The following is a 17,541-nucleotide window of genomic DNA, read 5'->3' on the forward strand; positions in this document are numbered from 1 at the left end:
TACAGCTTAAGTAATAAACATGATCGTCTGTCTCAATGCTATAGTTCCCATTAGCCCAGTCCTTTAATTCTTAGACAAAACATTAATTTATCAGACATTCGGTAGTTCATAGCCTATGGCTCAGCTATGAACATTTCACGTTCAGGTGGTCAACGTTTGCAAGTAATCTGTTTTAGCTAGTAGCATAATAAACGACAATGTGGGCTGTGAAACCAGACAGTTCAAAATTCACCATGTCACAATACCATTAACTTCAACTAACAATCTAACGAATAGTTCGAGCAGGAAAGCTGTCCTAGACCAGATATCGCGAGCAAGATAGGCTACACAGCATTTGATGTCACAATGAAAGCTTCCGAATTGTGGTCATGCTAACGCTCACCAAACATACTTCAAACTATTAACAAGCAACCAATACAAACAGAACTTTGGCTTGCAATCTAGGTTTGTTTATCGTACAGCGATTGACGAATTGTTGTCTTTAACACAGAAATTTGTCGAAATGTGACACGATTTGATTTTAGACACACCCTCTAGATACACTGACTAAACCTGTCGCGAAAATATAATTCCAATGAATGGGTAGGCTACATCAGAACAAATGTATCCATTACAAATTAGATGTATGATTGCTTGATACACAGTTGCCCATGTTCTATAAACAACAATGCGATACATTTACGTTATTGTTTTAATATCCAGATCTCCGCTTCCCAGGACCTACAACGCTCCACATTTCCTGTGTTTCCTCACACTACCTCGGCAAAAAATCCCACGAAATCGGGAATCTGTCATTCAAATCTCTAATTTTTCAATCTTACCTGGACATAATTGCTTTCACAATAGTCCGCAACCCTGGTGAGGTTCTGGTAGCTTTCTACGAGGGCTCTTTTGCCGGCTGGAATTTCCTCTTCTAACAACATTTGTAACTCTGCCATCTTACATGTCTCTGCATCGCTTCTTCGCCTTCCCTTTGATTAAAACCACAAGCTCAGCCCCGAAAAGGAGCTCCTTCGCCTAGTATTGTGGGATTCCTGGCCTCGATTTCACCACAGCGACCTTTCACCAGCAGACATACAAAAAAAAAAAACGAAACGACGGAATAAAAACATTGCAATGTGGACATGTGCATTCTGGGAATCGTAGTTTTTCCATTCCTCTTCGTCTCGTTTTCACGTAGGCCAATTTAATGTTCATCTAATCTAATTCGTCCATGTTATGCCAAGAACAGTGTCATTGTAGCTCAACAAATTTATATAATTTACGACTGCTCTTATACTGCCATGGACCTAGCCTAGAAGAAAGGCTTTCCAGCGTAAGGCAACAGTTTGGAACGATGGTGTGGAAACTATAATTCGAGGTCATCCTAGTACATAATTAAACCAGGGTTATTTAGCACTACAGCTCCCAGAAAAACCTGATAATGTCTTTGCATTGTGGGTGTTGTAGTGAGGTTTTCATGTGTTCTATAATCTACACCAAGCAAACGCTAGTGGTTTTGAAAAAGAACCACAGTTCCCAAGCATACAGTGCATGCTATAACCGTATGGCGTCTGTTTGGGATTAACCGTAGTGGGCTCAGAATAAACAGCAGGTAGGATATAGATTATTAAATGCTCAGGTGCAACTGGCAACTGCAAAACATCTTAGACGCTTTTCTCTAAACCTGTATTCATTTTGTACTGGAACTCTGAGTGAAACTCGCTAATGTTTGTTTGCTAGGAATTCCGATCACGACCGTGAACAACATAGTCTATCTGTTGTTATTGAAAATGTGAAACATTTACAGCTTTAGGAAAATCTGGGTGTCATTTGATACGACCACCTCCCTTTTCTAATAACCAGGCAATGGACGACGCATGACATTCACATCGCTCCAAGGCCGGTCGAAGACGACTAGATAGGTTACCTTTAGCGATTTAAGCGTTTTATGCATAGCCTATTTGTAATCCATACTGTAGGTCTGGACTTGCTGACACCCTGGGTGTTTCGTGTCACGATGGCGGATGACAACAAACCGATCAATGAGCTAAGGTTTGATGCTGCAGTAAAAGTCATTCAGAGTTTACCTCCAAATGGTGAGCACTTTCGGATTCATCCACTTAAGAGATTGTGAAATTCCCCTGACAACTACACCTGTTTAACTAGTGTAGCAGAAATGCTACATAGTTTTCTTTCAACAAATACAAATAGGTGACTATAGCCTAATGTATGAACAGAACCGCGGTAGGAGTCGTTTACGTTATGTCTTTGTCAGTTAAATATAGTGGTTCTGCGAAAAACACTTTTGAAATAAAAAAAATCTTCTTTTCCCCCCATTGCAGGTTCTGTTCAGCCTTCCGAAGAGATGCTGCTCAAATTCGACAGTTACTATAATCAAGCTACGCAAGGACCTTGTGACATCCCAAAGCCTGGATTCTGGGACAATGTCGGTAAAGTGAAATGGTAAGGAATGGGGATACATGGTTTTACTAAATGTTATGCAATTAAGTCTTAATGCTGAATACTAAGGAGGGTTCTTGATCAATACACCTAATTGAGTTGACAAGTTCTTTCTTTAAGTTCTTTCTTCCATCACCTATGTAGCATAACTTAAAAGTGGGATATACACTTGCATTACTGTAATTTTCCTGGTCGTTCAAAGAACTGAGGACTCTGGTTGAAACCACCTATTGAAAGTTCCTGCCGAAACAGCCGTATTTACCCCAGAATGCTTACTGCTAGACATGAGCAATTGCATCACAAGCTTTGACAACCATCCTTTTCTGTTGACAATATGAGAAATGAAAAACGCAATGATGCAAAAATTCTGAACTCAGTTAATTTTTGTAATGCAAAAGAAAGTGGATATGTAATGGAGAGATGTGTAGCCTACATTCTGCTTTATGCATTGCAAACAGTAGTTTATATCGATACCTAAACGTATTGAAAATCATGACACAGTATATTATCATTATACAAGATGGGCTAACTATGGGAGAGAGGGGACACTGGCTGAAAAATATTCTTGTAACAGTGCTTTGAATTCAATTTGGAGAACATCAACAGGATAAAGGAGCATGCTTGTATGTGATTGACTGATTAACAAGAAAATTGACTGCCTTGCTCATACTAGATATATAAACCGGTGACATTAACATTTACACAGAAATTTGTACAACTACAAAAAAACCTTAAAACTTGAAATCGCCTAAGTGGTTTTGAAACTCATAGTAGTTTTTTTTTTTTTCACATTGTTTTAACAATGTTTTCTTCTAAATAATTGGGGATTGACTGTGTGAATTGAGATCAATATCTGTAATTTATCTGTGCATATGTTTTACATGCATGTAATGGAACATATCAGAATAATATTGGTATTCATAATAATGGTAATAATCATAATAATAATAATAATAATAATCATAATAATAATAATAATACTTATAATAATTTTGTCATATTCTAAATATGCAGGCAGTGGTCTGTATGGTCTGTGATGTGTATTTATTGTATATGGGGTTTTTTTTTCTTGTTTTTCTTTTCCAAAACCCTAGAGTAATTTATAGAGTTTGTATTCATTTTATTGTGTTCATTTTCTAATGCATTTCTCTGCACAGGGTAGTAATTTATGTGCAACTTTTTTTTGCCCACTCCCCAGTTGTTTACACACACATACACATATACAGGAATGGGATGCCTTTTATCCACGTTTGAACTGCAGGACAATCCTTGCCTCGGAGCAGTGCCATGTGCTGTTAATGTTTGGACAGTAATCCGATACAGGCAGTGTGTAACTTTCACCTTTGATTCCTACTAGCATGGTGAACTGTTACACAAGTCAACATTGACGTCTTCATAAACCTGACATGTAGGCCTCAGTGCTACACACCAGTTTCCATCAAATCATAAAGTGGACGACTTGAAACGTGTACATGTTAAGCACAACTGTAGCTAACGCTTCCTCCTTCTTTTGAGTTCTTATCTTCAGTTGAGGCATTGACACGATTCGACCTCTGTCTGAGGCCTGTCTGAGTTTTGAATAAAACGTTTTGAATAAAAATGTTCAGATTGAGATGACGGGCCTTATATCGCTGTGTTGTGCTTCATGTGTAGGGAAGCATGGAGCTCTTTAGGTGACATGCCGAAGGAGGAAGCTATGACCGCCTATGTTGACGAAGTGAAGCTGGTAAATAATCTTTCATTTTTTATTATTGTAAAGTTTAAAAAAAAATGTTGGTTGCTTTACTGCAACGAAGATCTAGTAGTGCTTATCACAGAGAGGTGTGTCCAAAGTTTGCTCCTTGTTGTTCCAAATGTGCAGATTCTGGAGAGCATGCCAGTGACGGATGAGGTGGAGAGGTTGCTGCATGTTCTCGGACCCTTCTATGAGATGGTGGAGGAGAATAAGAAGATCAGCAAAGTGTCTGACCTGTCCGCAGGTACGCTCCAACACGTCACCTCTCCGGGGTTCACTGGGGGGAGGGGACTGTGTCCAGCGTGTAGCCATTGCATATCTCAGCATTTCTGAAACAATAATGTCAAACCAGTTTTTGTGTGTAAGCACGTCTGTGTGAGCGTGACCGAGTGTGTGTGTGTGTGTGTGTGTGTTTGTGTGTGTGAGTGTGTGTGAGAGAGCACATGTGTCAGTGTTTGTGTGCGTTTCTGTTATAGAAAGGAATGGGCAGAGATGTTATCGGCAGAGGAAAAAATGTGTCCCTTTTGGCACAATATCAGTTCTTTAACATGCTGGTTTTTGCTTTTGTTTTATGCTCAGCCCGGTTGGAAAAATTTGCTAGGTCACTGGAAGGCAAGTCTATCACTATGTAGTGCTCCTAGTGATGTTAGTGGCTAGTATATCTCCCTGTCAAATGATGCCCTTAACCTTATCTGTTGCTTGTGTGTTATATGTTGCTGGTTAGGAAAAACACTGTAGATTAACACACCCAGGTCCTGTACAGATCAATGGGTTAGTTGTGGGATAGTAGTCCAGCTGGCTCAAGCAACAAGAGCAGTTGGTACAACACAAGCTTCTACACAGAATCTGCATGTTCAGGTTGACATGGAGGGATAACTGCTGGACTCTTTCCAGTAAATGGAGAAAATGACTGAGTACATCACATGCATCCTTAGCAGTAGTAGAGAATGTGATGTACTGTAGTCCTGCCTGTTCTCCTTTTACTATAAATCAATCTAGTCTTGGTTTAAACACCCTAGGTGGAAAGCATTGAAAAATGCACTTGATTGTGGCATACCTTCTCACAATAGATGGATGTCACTGATGCTGTCCAAGTTTAAGATGATCTCATTGTGGATACTAAGTATATACTCACTGACCACTTTATTAGGTACACCAGCATGCAGCACTAATTTATGCAAATATCTAATCAGACAGTCATGTGGCAGAAACTCACAGACATGGTCAAGATAAGAGGTTCAGTTGTTGTTCCGACCAAACATCAGAATGGGGAAGACCTATGATCTAATCAACTTTGACCATGGAGGAATTGTTGGTGCCAGATGGGGTGGTTTACAGTTGTGGTGTGAAAAACAAAAAAACATTCCAGTTATGTGGGCTAAAATATCTTGTTGGCCAAACTGATTCAAGCTGACAGGAAGGTGACTGAAATCACCATGTGTTACAAGTACAGTATGCAGTATGGCACAGTATGCAGAAGATCATCTCTGAACACACAACACATCAAACCTTGAAGTGGATGGGGTACAGCAGCAAAAGACAAATAAGTCTAAGAAAATAAAGTCTAAAATACCTAATAAAGTGGTTACTGAGTGTACGTATATATATTGTATATCCATATCCATTTATAGGCACAGGTTCGAGTTTTAGGAAACTTTTAATTAAAATTTTTTAATTCGTCCTCAGGATTTGGAGGTATGCTGACAGCCTCTTCAAAAAGTATGACTAAAAGCATTATCAGGACAATGACTCAGAATGGCACTTTGGAGAGCAGCTGCAAAAGAGCTGAACTAGAATACAACACATTCATGAACACTGAAGAGGAAGAGGAAGAGGAAGATGAAGAGGATATGGAAGAGGAAGATGAAGAGGAGGAACAGATAGAGAAAGGTACCCTTATGGAACATTACTTGCTTTTCTTTTTCCAGTTTTACTCCCATACACGCCCAGCACTGGTGGTGCATGCTGTGAATTGGCTTGTTAATTAGCCCGTATAAAGGGGTTGAAAAACAGTATAATGTACAAACTGGGGCACCGGGAACGTTTTGGGAATGCAAGGAGATATTTTGTGAGTAAGTTCACATTGTCCTTTGTGAAAGGAGTAACATGATGGCTGGTCACAGTTTCTAGGTTTTTTTTTTTAATATGCAATTTGCACAAGAGGGCATTGAAAAAACACAATGAAAGTATAAAATGTGTCCGTTCTTTAGTTTTGGAGAAGTAAGCTTTTTAAAGGTATCCTATTTTCAACCGTTTGAAAATGTACTCCTCACAGTGTGTCACACAAGGATAACCACTCCCATTATCCCTCTCCTATAACTTGTGGCTTATAGTTTGTGCTGTTGGCCTCCAGGCAAGACAATGCAAATATTTGACTAACATTAGGTTAACTTAAATTAGAGTGCCTTTCAAGGACTGTTGGAATAGGATTACACTATTTCTGGTTGTATTCATTTAGCTAACTAACGTTAGCTAGCTAGCCAGTTTGTGATAAGGTGACGTTATCGATAACGTTAGCCTGCCAGTTTGCTTTCATAAGGACATTATAGTTGTGCTTTTATCTTAACTTGGCTAGCTAGTTTGTGAAAATTAAATCTTCCAAGGTGAGCGCATATCATGGAGGTAGCTATGGCAACAAACAACAATGTGTGGAAAGTGGAAGCACAGTTTGTCAATCATAGCTAATTGACAGTTCTCATTACACTCTCATGACAGTTTGGGTGAACTTTTATTGTGGGAAATTTAGTCTTAGAAAAATAAGTTTGACAATACATTTAAATGACTGAATAATATAAAAAATTATGCACATTTGTTTTGTTCTGGCTTAAAGACAACTGATAAGTGTCTCATTCAACCACCGTGTTACTCCTTTAAATCCAAATGGCAGTATTTTTGTTGTAATATTTGCCATTTTTGTTTTGTCTAAATGACTTTCAAGAAAAAGAAGTTTCAGCCTTGAATTTGAAGAATGAAGGCTTAGTAGAAAAGCCTGAGCTCCCATTGTCAAATGGTAACATGGAACACTCACCGCTGACCAATGGCAATCACAGTTCTAAGGCAGCCCTCAATGTCGAAGAGCCCCAGGGGGAGCTACTGGACACCACACATCCCCTGGAGACCACTAAACTCAACAGCCATCTCAGCGGTAGATATGATTATCTTTTTTCCATTCAACGTGCATGGAGGGCTACAGAGATTAAAATGGGTCCATTTATGTAGGACCCAATTTAGTCAGATGTTTGCTTATCTGAAGTTTTGGGAGGCACTTCCTTGCAAGTACTGGAAAACAGCTGTACAATTGATGCTTCTCATTCACCCATTCATACACACACTCACACACCGACGGCTATTGGCTGCCATGCAAGGCGCCGACCAGCTCGTCAGGAGCAAATGGGGGTTAGGTGTCTTGCTCAGGGACACTTCGACACAGCCTGGGCGGGGGATCGAACCGGCAACCCTCCGACTGCCAGACGACTGCTCCTACTGCCTGAGCCATGTCGCTCCATAGACAGACTGACAAGAGAGGATCACAGGCAGACTTTACAGAGAGAATCACAGACAGACTGACAGAGAATCACAGATGTTTACAGAGAGAATCACAGGCAGACTTTACAAAGTGAATCATAGATGTTTAGAAAGAGAATCACAGACAGACTGACAGAAAGGATCACAGACTGACAGAGAGGATCACACAGCCTTTTACAGAGAGGATCACAGATGTTTACAGAGGATCACAGACTGACTGACAGAGAGAATCACAGATGTTCACAGAGAGAATCACAGACAGACTGGCAGAGAGGATCACAGACAGGCTTTACAGAGAGAATCACAGATGTTCACAGAGAGAATCATTGACAGACTGACAGAGAGGATCACAGACAGACTTTGACTCAATCTGTCCTTGGATCCCAGCTTCTCGATCAGGTCCTGCAGTGGGGCCAGCTCCCTCCAATCGATCAGGCTGAACTCCTGTATGAAGTAGATGAAGTGTTTGAAGGAGGTGTTGAGGTGGGCCTCCTCCTCCTGACGGAGTCGAAGTGCTGGTGGTAGATATGAGTGTAGACCCGGAACAGCCTCTTCAGGATGGTCTTGGCCACAGACAGGAAATTCTTCGGGAAGGGCACTCCGATCTTGGAGGGGAAGAGAGTCTCGTCGTCCAGCTGGTCCTGCACCCAGTCATCAGATAGTCAATGTATTTGGGAGCTGAGCATTTGATGGGCTTCTTAATGTTGGTGCCGTTGGCCCAGTGGTACTCATACCTGGGCCCCGCAGACATGACAGCACAGCTGATCTCTGTGCAGAACTCTGTGATGGTGCCGTACAGCATGTTGATCTGTTTAAAGAAATCCACCATGTTAACGGCGATCCACTCGTTGAGGTCTTCTCCCTCCGGCAACATCACAGCCTGCTGCAGATTCCCACTGCCCAGTGTGGCCTCGGCGTGGCAGGTCGTACTGGTGGAATACACCCTGGACAGGTCGCCAGTCCATCACAGGGCACACACACCATTCACTCACACACTCATACCTACGGGCAATTTAGACTCTCCAATCAGCCTAACCTGCATGTCTTTGGACTGTGGGAGGAAACCGGAGTACCCGGAGGAAACCCACGCAGACACGGGGAGAACATGCAAACTCCGCACAGAGAGGCCCCGGGGATTCGAACCCAGGACCTCCTTGCTGTGAGGTGGCAGTGCTACCCACTGCACCATCCGTGCCGCCCCAGTATTTAATATTTAGTATTTATTTTACTGTACTGTACTAAACTGAGATGAGTCATTACAGATTAAATATTTACTGGAACCCTCTTGAAGTTACATCATTCATGAAATTCGGTGGTTTCTGAAAATTTCTCGTCAAACATCACTAGAAGTTATCACTTGTGATCTTAAAATACTTTCAAACTGAAAAATATTGAATCATGACTGGGTTTTTTTTCTTTGCTGAAGTGAAGCCTTAATTTAAAAAATTAACTAGAATTTTGAAGGTAATAAAATCTCTAAAACAATGAAATGACATTCCCAGATTTAATGGCCAAATACTACTATATATAGTAGTAATCATAATATTCAAAGAATATATGTCAAATAGAAAATATTTTTCTATGTAATAATGAAAGGGTGGGAAATAAACACGTGTAATACAAGTTGTGCTGAATTTAAGCTATCTAAACCATTAACAGTATAATTTACCATTAAAATGATATCTGGATTGAGTATTCCACACAATACATTAATAATAGAAGTATTTGGTTTGTGTCAAATGATGATTGCATACCTTGGTTCCTGCATATTGGTATGCTCATTGGTGTCACGAGTGTCACACTGTATAATTTCCCCCCAGACCACAATGAGGACGTGTCCGGTCTGCATCATCTGGCCAGTGATTCTGACAGCGAGGTGTACTGTGACTCAGTGGACCAGTTCGGTGCGGAGGAGGTACTAGTACAGCAGAGATTTAAAATGGACGTCGAAGTCCAGCACATCATAGTGCCTACTGTGAGAGAGTGCTATGGAATCTGCAGGCCAGCAGGACAAGACCGTAGAGTTATTCCATGCCAATGCCTGGAGGTTAGATTAGCACCTCTTGGATTAGATGAGATGTAGAACTCAATGTGAAAATCTGAGCTTCATGCTTCATTCATGCATTTTGTTTTGCCAGTAGAGGCAAACAAAGATGTACCTGCATGAAGTTTGGATAATTGGTCAGTGTTTCATAAACCAAACGTACCAAAGCTAAATCTTTCTCGAAAAATTGATTAAGCAGGTACCATCAACATATCCAAAGTAGAGGGTCGAGTGAAATTTCTGACATTCGTTTCTGGGCGGACTAAATGTGCCAATTCTAAAGAATTTTATATCTCATCATTACCTACCAAAAATGGAAAAATCCAAGAGGTGCTGTGGTGAAACCTGGAAGTTGCATGGAATGGGCCAGTACACAGAGGTTTTTTTCCAGGCCTAAACGTCAGTGTACTTTTCACCAGGGTTCCGAGTGCCTCAGCAACCACTCGATGGAGACGGACGAGGGGTGCCATGTTAACCACCGCGCCAAGCATCGGGCTCAAAGGAGGGAGCCCGGGGGGACAGACGATCCGCAGAGAGGTCCGGGGGGAGTCCAGCTCGGAGGAGAGGATGGCGAGTCCGGCAGGAATGTTCCTCGGAGAGACAGAATGGGCACGGACAGGCCCGATGGCTCCTCGGCCAGGAGAGGGCGAGGTACGCCTCTGATACCATATGGCACAGATGGTCTTGCACAACTCGTTCCCTGTGGCCCGGTTTGTACATTATTTGTTTCTACAGTTGCTCAACCACTTTATACTGGCTAATTAAGCTAATTCACAACACACACCAGTGCTGGGCTTGAATGTGAGTAAAATACCATATTTCAGCTGAAGATACATGTTAATGTTAATAAACCCCAGACAATTAAAAACTTTAAAAAAAGTTACTGTGTAATAGTCGAATGCTGCCAATATCCTCCAGCTTTCAGTTTGCCCACAGCCTGCTCTTTACTCTGGGTGCTTTAATATCAAATCCCTAACATGACATGTTGGTGCTAAATGACTCGAAGGGTAAGAAAAAACTACACGGTAAATGTTACATTGACTTTCGTCAAATGCTGCAGTCGATGGACATTACAGAATCATGTTCTGTCCAAGGGTGAATCTTCAGAAAACAAAGGTTTCAGGGAGTATAGAACTTTAGTGTACAGTACTAGCAACCATGACAAAATTTTCATTATGTCTTGTTCAGCCATATAATCGTAAAAGACTGTTTTCCCTCAATGTTTCTACCTAGAGGGAAAGTGAGGCCTTGCAAGTTAATCTTACCTCAGAGTAAAGTAGGTCGTTCCTCGATGTCCTGGCTAAATTTCCAACCTGGCTCTTTCAACCTGCCGCCGAATTATCCCCAGATTCAATTTGCAAAAACATAATTCTCTGCCTCTCCACTTCAGCTAGTGTGTGGTGAACGTTCTGGCACAAAATGGCAGCCGTGCATCACCCAAGTGGGTGCTACACATTGATGGTGGTTGAGGCTAGTTTCCCCCTCATCACTGTAACATGCTTTAAGTGTCTAGAAAATCCATCCACCCTCCCTCCCTCTCACCCCTCTTTGGCCAGGTTCCAGGGACCCAGCGTTGGGATCGAGGGCCCAGGGGATGCTGCTGGGCAGCGCGGGAGATGGGGAGCGCCGGGGGTCGGAGGGCAGGGCCAGCTGCAGCCTAAACGAGCAGATCGTCACAGCGCTGGCGCGGCTACAGGAAGACATGCAGAGTGTGCTGCGGAGGTTACAGACCCTGGAGGCCCTGACTGCCTCACAGGTGAGGGGGGATTTGGCTGGATGAGGGGGGATTTGGCTGGATGGGGTGGGATGTGGGCGGGGCAGAGCCTGGATGGGGCAGGATGTGGGCGGGGCAGAGCCTGGATGAGGTGGGGTGTGGGTGGGGCAGAACCTGGATGAGGTGGGGTGTGGGCAGGGCAGAGTCTGAATGGGGCAAGGATCTGGGCGGGGCAGAGCCTGGTTGGGGCAGGATGTGGGTTTTAAGTGACAGAAATGCAGCACTGGCTCTAAAACGGCTTGTTTTTCGGGTTTTTTTTATTTACTCATAAATAAAAATAAACGGAGGCATGTCATGAAAATGCCCTCTATATTGGAGCCAAAGGTGTTGCTCTTCCTCAGAAATATTCAAATATTCAGACTTGGCATGCGTATTGAAAATGCTATGGTTTCGTTACACAGGCAAAAATTGTGTTGTTTTATGAAAGCCTAACAAACTATACACCGTTGGATAAGTGGTGTCATTAGCTAAAAATCTTCTCAGTCATTATTTCAATACCATACCACTAGCCGGTTCTAGGCTCAGCTGAAGCTATACTGTATTTTTTGCTCACGGACGGGGATCACAGGCTGGTGAGATGTAAGGGGTTAACCAGTTAACCAACATAGCTGTAAGTCTTGCATGATCATGTGTTGATTTTGTTTGTTTTCTCTTCACTTCCAGGCGAGGTCATTAACTCTACAACCAAATTACCCATCACTCCCTGCAAGTAAGGCAAAAAAGGTATGGTCACTCATGATGGAATCTCTGAAAGTTTTCCCTCCTCTCTCGTAGATGCTTTCCATTTCAGGTTTGTACAGTCAGTGACTGATAACAAATACCCTTTGTATCTGTCAACACAGGCAGAGTACAGATGCAGATACTGTACACAAGCTGTTTTTGTTTGATCATTTTCCATCTAGGACACTGTACAACTGCAAATATCTGTGGCACACAACACCCAGCATTCTCCAGTTTTGCCACAAGCTAATTTATCAATTCAACATTTACATGCAAAATAAAAACGTTAAAAGCTCACATTAATTGTGCGTTGTAAGCAGCAGTGTGTGTCTAGCTTTAGATTTACTGGTGTGTCTCAGCAGGAGTTAAACTGTGTGCTTCTTCCAGAAGCCATCGTGGTGGCCTTTTGACATCTCTCCCGGCACTGTGACCTTTGCCGTGATCTGGCCCTTTGTAGTGCAGTGGCTGATACGTGTCTACCTGCAGAGGAGGAGAAGGTAACTGCACCGGGGGCCTAAAGACAGACTATAAGGGGAGCTATAAAGGGAGGGTGGAAAACCAGGAATTAGTGACCCCAAACCATGTGATGCTGCTTCAGATAAGTAATAATCTCGGCAATGACTCAAATATCCAAGACTGAATTTTCTGGAGATGGTGTCAACATTCTAACCTAACTTTTTTGAAAATGTAATCGATTTTAAAATAGTTTTTTGGCTTAGATTAGATTAAAATCACTCATAACTCTTAACTTTCATTTTGGGGTGAATATAATATACATTCACTGAGCACTTTATTATAAACACCTGTACACCTACTTACTCATGCGGTTATAAAATCAGCCAATCGTGTGGCAGCAGTGCAATGCATAAAATCAAGTAGATACGGGTCAGGAGCTTTAGTTAATTAATTTAGTTAATCAATTATCAGGATGGGGAAAAAATGTAATCAAAGTGACTTTGACTGTGGATGATTGTTGGTGCCAGACAGGGTGGTTTGAGTATCTCAGAAACTGATCCTGGGATTTTGACACACACCCTCTAGAGTTTGTAGAGAATGGTGCAAAAAACAAAAGAAATCCAGTGAGCAGCAGTTCTGTGGGCAGAAACGCCTTGTTAATGAGAGAGGTCAGAGGAGAATGGCCAGACTGGTGACAGCTGACGGGAAAGTGACAGTAATGCAAATAACCACACATTACAATAGTGGTGTGCAGAAGAACATCTCTGAACACACAATGCGTCAAACCTAAACCTAAGTGGATAGGCTATAGCAGCAGTCTAAAATAATAAGTCTAAAAAATAAGTCAAATAAATGTGTCATAAAGTGCTCAGTGAGTGTGTGTGCAAAAGATAGAGCTATAGGCCTATATAGTGATACAAGAACAATATTTCTGTGACCTACAGTAATGGAGATAAAACAAGTCAAAATCACAGTCACGCAAATTACCGCAAACTTTGTTTATTAATAATCTGTCGTTTTCAGTTTCCAGTGGTTTCTTTCAAGCCAAATTAGCATGCTAATTCTCATTAAAATCTCTGATGATGCAGGTGAGTTGACATGGGATTACCCTAATGGTGTTTAGGAGCCACTTCAATTCTTATAATGGTGATAGCTCAGAGATGTTTAGTACTGAATGTGATCTCGGATGGCCAGATGGTTACAATGGTGTTCCAAATCATGGGATTAAAATATACATTTTTACTGTAAGTAATCATTTCTTGGTCCAGGGGTCAAGCAGGAAATCTACAAATCATAAAGCCCAAGTAACAGCACAAGTTCTGACGGCCGTAAACAATAGAGTTTGTTCCACGGTGTACAGTGTTCAGTTATGCTCAACTGGAGAAATAAAGCGGTCATATTTGAAAGCACAGGAGTGATAAACCTATTAATGTCTCGTTTACTATAAGTAAAAATTGTTACCTGGCTAGCCAGTTCTGATCATTACGAACAATAAAATATCAATGATTCCTCTATTTCACAAACATTATGCAAATGCATGTTCAAAGAATGAGGAAGTTGCTCCTGTGCCGTTTGTTGCAGAGGTGCAAGTGAAACGTATACACTCACCGAGCACTTTATTAGGTATTTATTAGACTTATTTTTTTGACTCCTACTGCTGTAGTCTATCCACTTAGAGTTATGATGCGTTCAGAGATGCTCTTCTGCATACCACTGTTGTAATGTGTGGTTATTTGCTGTCACCTTCCTGTCAGCTTTGACCAGTCTGGCCATTCTCCTCTGACGTCTCTCATTAACATGGCATTTCTGTCTGCAGAACTGCTGCTCACTGGATTTTTTGTTTTGGTTTTGCACCATTCTTTGCAAATTCTGAAGACTAGTGTGCGTGAAAATCCCAGGAGATCAGCAGTTTCTGAGATACTCAAACCACCCTGTCTGCCACCAACAATCATTCCAATGTCAAAGTCACTTGGATCACATTTTTTCCCCATTTTGATGGTTGAACATTAACTGAAGCTCATGACCCATATCTACATGATCGTAAGCATTGCTGCTACACAATTGGATTAAGTCAGTGTAATAAAGTAGAACTGTTCCTAATAAAGTTCTCGGTGAGTGTATATTGACTTAAGTCACATATAACCAAAAAAAACAACAAAAAACATTGGTTTGGTAGCGCTTATGTGAGAGAGGACTATTCGATGAACGTCACAAAGCCAATGAGAGTAGGAGGCATTGGGGGACACCCTTCATAAATGCTGTGTAGTGTGACCACATCTGGCGTGCTTTGCAAATTAATATTGCCACAGTCTCAATGTTGGCGCCATTTAAACTCTTTATTAAAGATTGTGAGATTAATGTCCAACAATGTGAGCCAACAACACTTTATAGTTCAGTGGTTGAGTGTGGTTTATTTGACCACCACCATCACACATTCATGTGATGATGAGCTGCCCATTGGGTTATTGACAAAGCATATCTCCAGAATTTGGGCAAAGACTCGCATCAGTGCCAACAACCTAGGAGTTTATGTATCACTTGACCTGTGTTTTGTGTCCTTTCTATTATGGTGACTTCATTATCTACTTTTGAATGGAAGATATTATCCAGTGAAATCTTGGTAATGGAAATACTATTCCAAGTGCATTGCTGTTTTAACCATGATAAAGTTTAATTGAGGAAAGTAAATTGAGAAGCAAGTATGTACACGGTAGAAGACAACAACAGGCTGTATCTAATCAGAGTAAGCTGCTTCTGATAAAGCCTGGAACAGCTCAATTGTCTTGAATCGAGAGAGCTTCTTCCATCACCAAAAGTGAATGTTTGCTAAGCCCTTATCATGACACGTCCTTCTGCCGTTCCAGGAAAATAAACTGATGACCTGATTGTCCCTTGCGTATGAAGACCAAATGCTGCGAAGAGGGCACTCGCAGTCCATAGTTTTGTTTTTGCATTCTTCTGTGTGTACAACTCGCTTTTGCACTGATAGCACTACTGAACAAAAAGTGCTTTCTGCCATCTGCTGATACTAGAAATGGGTTCAATCAAAGAAAAAATGTGAATGTATGACATGGTAACTTTAATCATGGAACATTTTTATATAATATCTGTCAGAAGTGGCAGTGCACTAGCAGCATTAACTTATGAAATATAGACAACTGTATGGATGAATATTTTTGTTTACGGTTTGACGGTAGTACATTTTTCGCTTTGGTTCTCCTGTCTCTTAGTTTGATGTGTAAACCTAAACCCTAATCCTGTATCATGTATTACACAATTAGGTTCAAAGGGCATTAAGGTTATACTCACAGAAAGCTAATGCAACCCTTAGTAACAAGTAGCGATGAACACTATGTACCGATTATCAATTATGCAGAAATAGCTGCCAAAGTATGTTAAATCTGAAGTTAAATTCCAGGCTGTAATTGTGTTTTCAATAAGTGACATTTGAACGGAGTTAATTGTTGTGTTTTGCTACGAATGTATTTTATTAGCAAATAACAGATGTAGGGGCAAGTGGTATTTTATAGAGTGTATGAATGAAACTGTAATACAGGCTTGGGGTTTTATTCCCAGTAGCTGCTGAAGGGATTTATTCTATGTGATGTGTATGTTCAACGTTTAATGCATTTATAATAGCTGTGGCCAGACTGGTCTTTGAATTTTTTCTCAGTTTATGTAGCTTAATGGAAACAGCCTATACACCATTTTCAATGTAATTTCATGACATTGCACCACTGACGTTTAAGATGATACAAGACAGTGTAGTTAAGAGTCCTTGAAGTATAAAGATGCAGTACGTCAGGATTCACCTGTAACCCTCAGAACAGTTTCATGGAAATAGGGTAGAATAAACGGGTGACTAATCCGAATTAAAAAAAGATAAAGACCCAAGCAGCATAAGTGAAGTGACTTTCAAATGAAACACACTACTTTACGCTTAAAGGTAAAGGTACTATGATCTCCACGGACACCCCACACAGCGGTACGTGGTTTCCTCCAGTTATTTCAGTCGAAACCTCAGATGCCAGATGTACATCTAAAAAGTTTCCATCCTAGGGACAGTTTTCAAAGTGAAATTAATCAAACAAAAAAATGTTTCATTAATTGCTTAAATGTGAATTGTGGTGGACCAAAGATGTCCAGTTTCCATCACAGGACACACATACCACTTCCACTCACATGCAATTAAGACCCTCCAGTTAACCTAACCTGCATGTGTTTGGACTGTGTGAGGAAACTAGAGCACCCCAGAGAAAACCCATGTGGAACAGGGGTGGGTTTCCTCTGGAAAAAGCAGAGAACATGCAAACTTCACACAGAAAGGCCCAGGCTGAGATTCAAACCCAGGACTTTCTTGCTACCCACTGTACCACCTGGTTTGGGATCATGTTAATAGTTGCCTAGAGGAGACAACGATCAAATACAATATTTTAATTACACTATGGAAAGAGCTGAAAAAGATTAACTGTATTTTCAATGAATCTGTAATATAGTTTGCTTTTGCAATAGAACTGATTGTACAGTTACAGATGACTTCTTAATGCATTTACTATCTTTCTAAATAAAGCTCAGCTTTCTCACTTTTTTCTTGGCCTCAAAAAGGCAGTTGTGTGAATATCAATAACCTCTGAAGCATGAATAAAGTTTTTTTTTTTTTTTTTTTTTTTTTTAACCCTTTTCTTTGGTTTTGCACAAATATATTTCTTGTCTTGGCCATTTCAGAGCTTTGTTCTTGCCTGGTTTTACTCATTTCTTCCCACTGTTGAATTAAATGTTATGCTTTTACATTTTCATCAGTGCTAACCATGTAGCCACGCTTTTTAATTTGTGGGAACGCAAATT

General features: G+C 41.1%; 2 protein-coding genes and 1 pseudogene across 6 annotated transcripts in view; 1 reads left to right on the forward strand and 2 right to left on the reverse strand.

The window, feature by feature from the left end:
• Window positions 1-1,087, reverse strand: part of LOC133127304 (abl interactor 1-like) — a 49,001-nt gene extending 47,914 nt beyond the window's left edge. For 2 of the 5 annotated variants that reach the window (XM_061240085.1, XM_061240083.1), the window contains exon 1: window positions 822-1,086. In XM_061240085.1, the coding sequence (XP_061096069.1) occupies window positions 822-938 (117 nt within the window). In that variant the 5' untranslated portion in view covers window positions 939-1,086. Of the gene's footprint in view, window positions 1-821 lie in introns of all 5 variants that reach the window. The other 3 variants (XM_061240086.1, XM_061240084.1, XM_061240082.1) reach the window with 2 other exon arrangements.
• Window positions 1,088-1,472: 385 nt separating this feature from the next.
• On the forward strand, window positions 1,473-17,283 carry LOC133125770 (acyl-CoA-binding domain-containing protein 5A-like). Its single transcript, XM_061237352.1, has 13 exons — window positions 1,473-1,594; window positions 1,962-2,078; window positions 2,325-2,445; window positions 4,096-4,168; window positions 4,304-4,421; window positions 5,864-6,067; window positions 7,116-7,322; window positions 9,523-9,617; window positions 10,166-10,397; window positions 11,303-11,502; window positions 12,184-12,243; window positions 12,628-12,737; window positions 15,561-17,283. The coding sequence occupies exons 2-13, from the start codon at window positions 2,000-2,002 to the stop codon at window positions 15,571-15,573; spliced, it is 1,512 nt and encodes a 503-aa protein (XP_061093336.1). The 5' UTR covers window positions 1,473-1,594; window positions 1,962-1,999; the 3' UTR covers window positions 15,574-17,283.
• LOC133125931 (MOB kinase activator 1A-like) lies at window positions 7,979-9,470 on the reverse strand (annotated as a pseudogene).
• Window positions 17,284-17,541: the final 258 nt, after the last annotated feature.

This window comes from Conger conger, chromosome 4, assembly GCF_963514075.1.
Source record: "Conger conger chromosome 4, fConCon1.1, whole genome shotgun sequence".
NCBI lineage: Eukaryota > Metazoa > Chordata > Actinopteri > Anguilliformes > Congridae > Conger > Conger conger.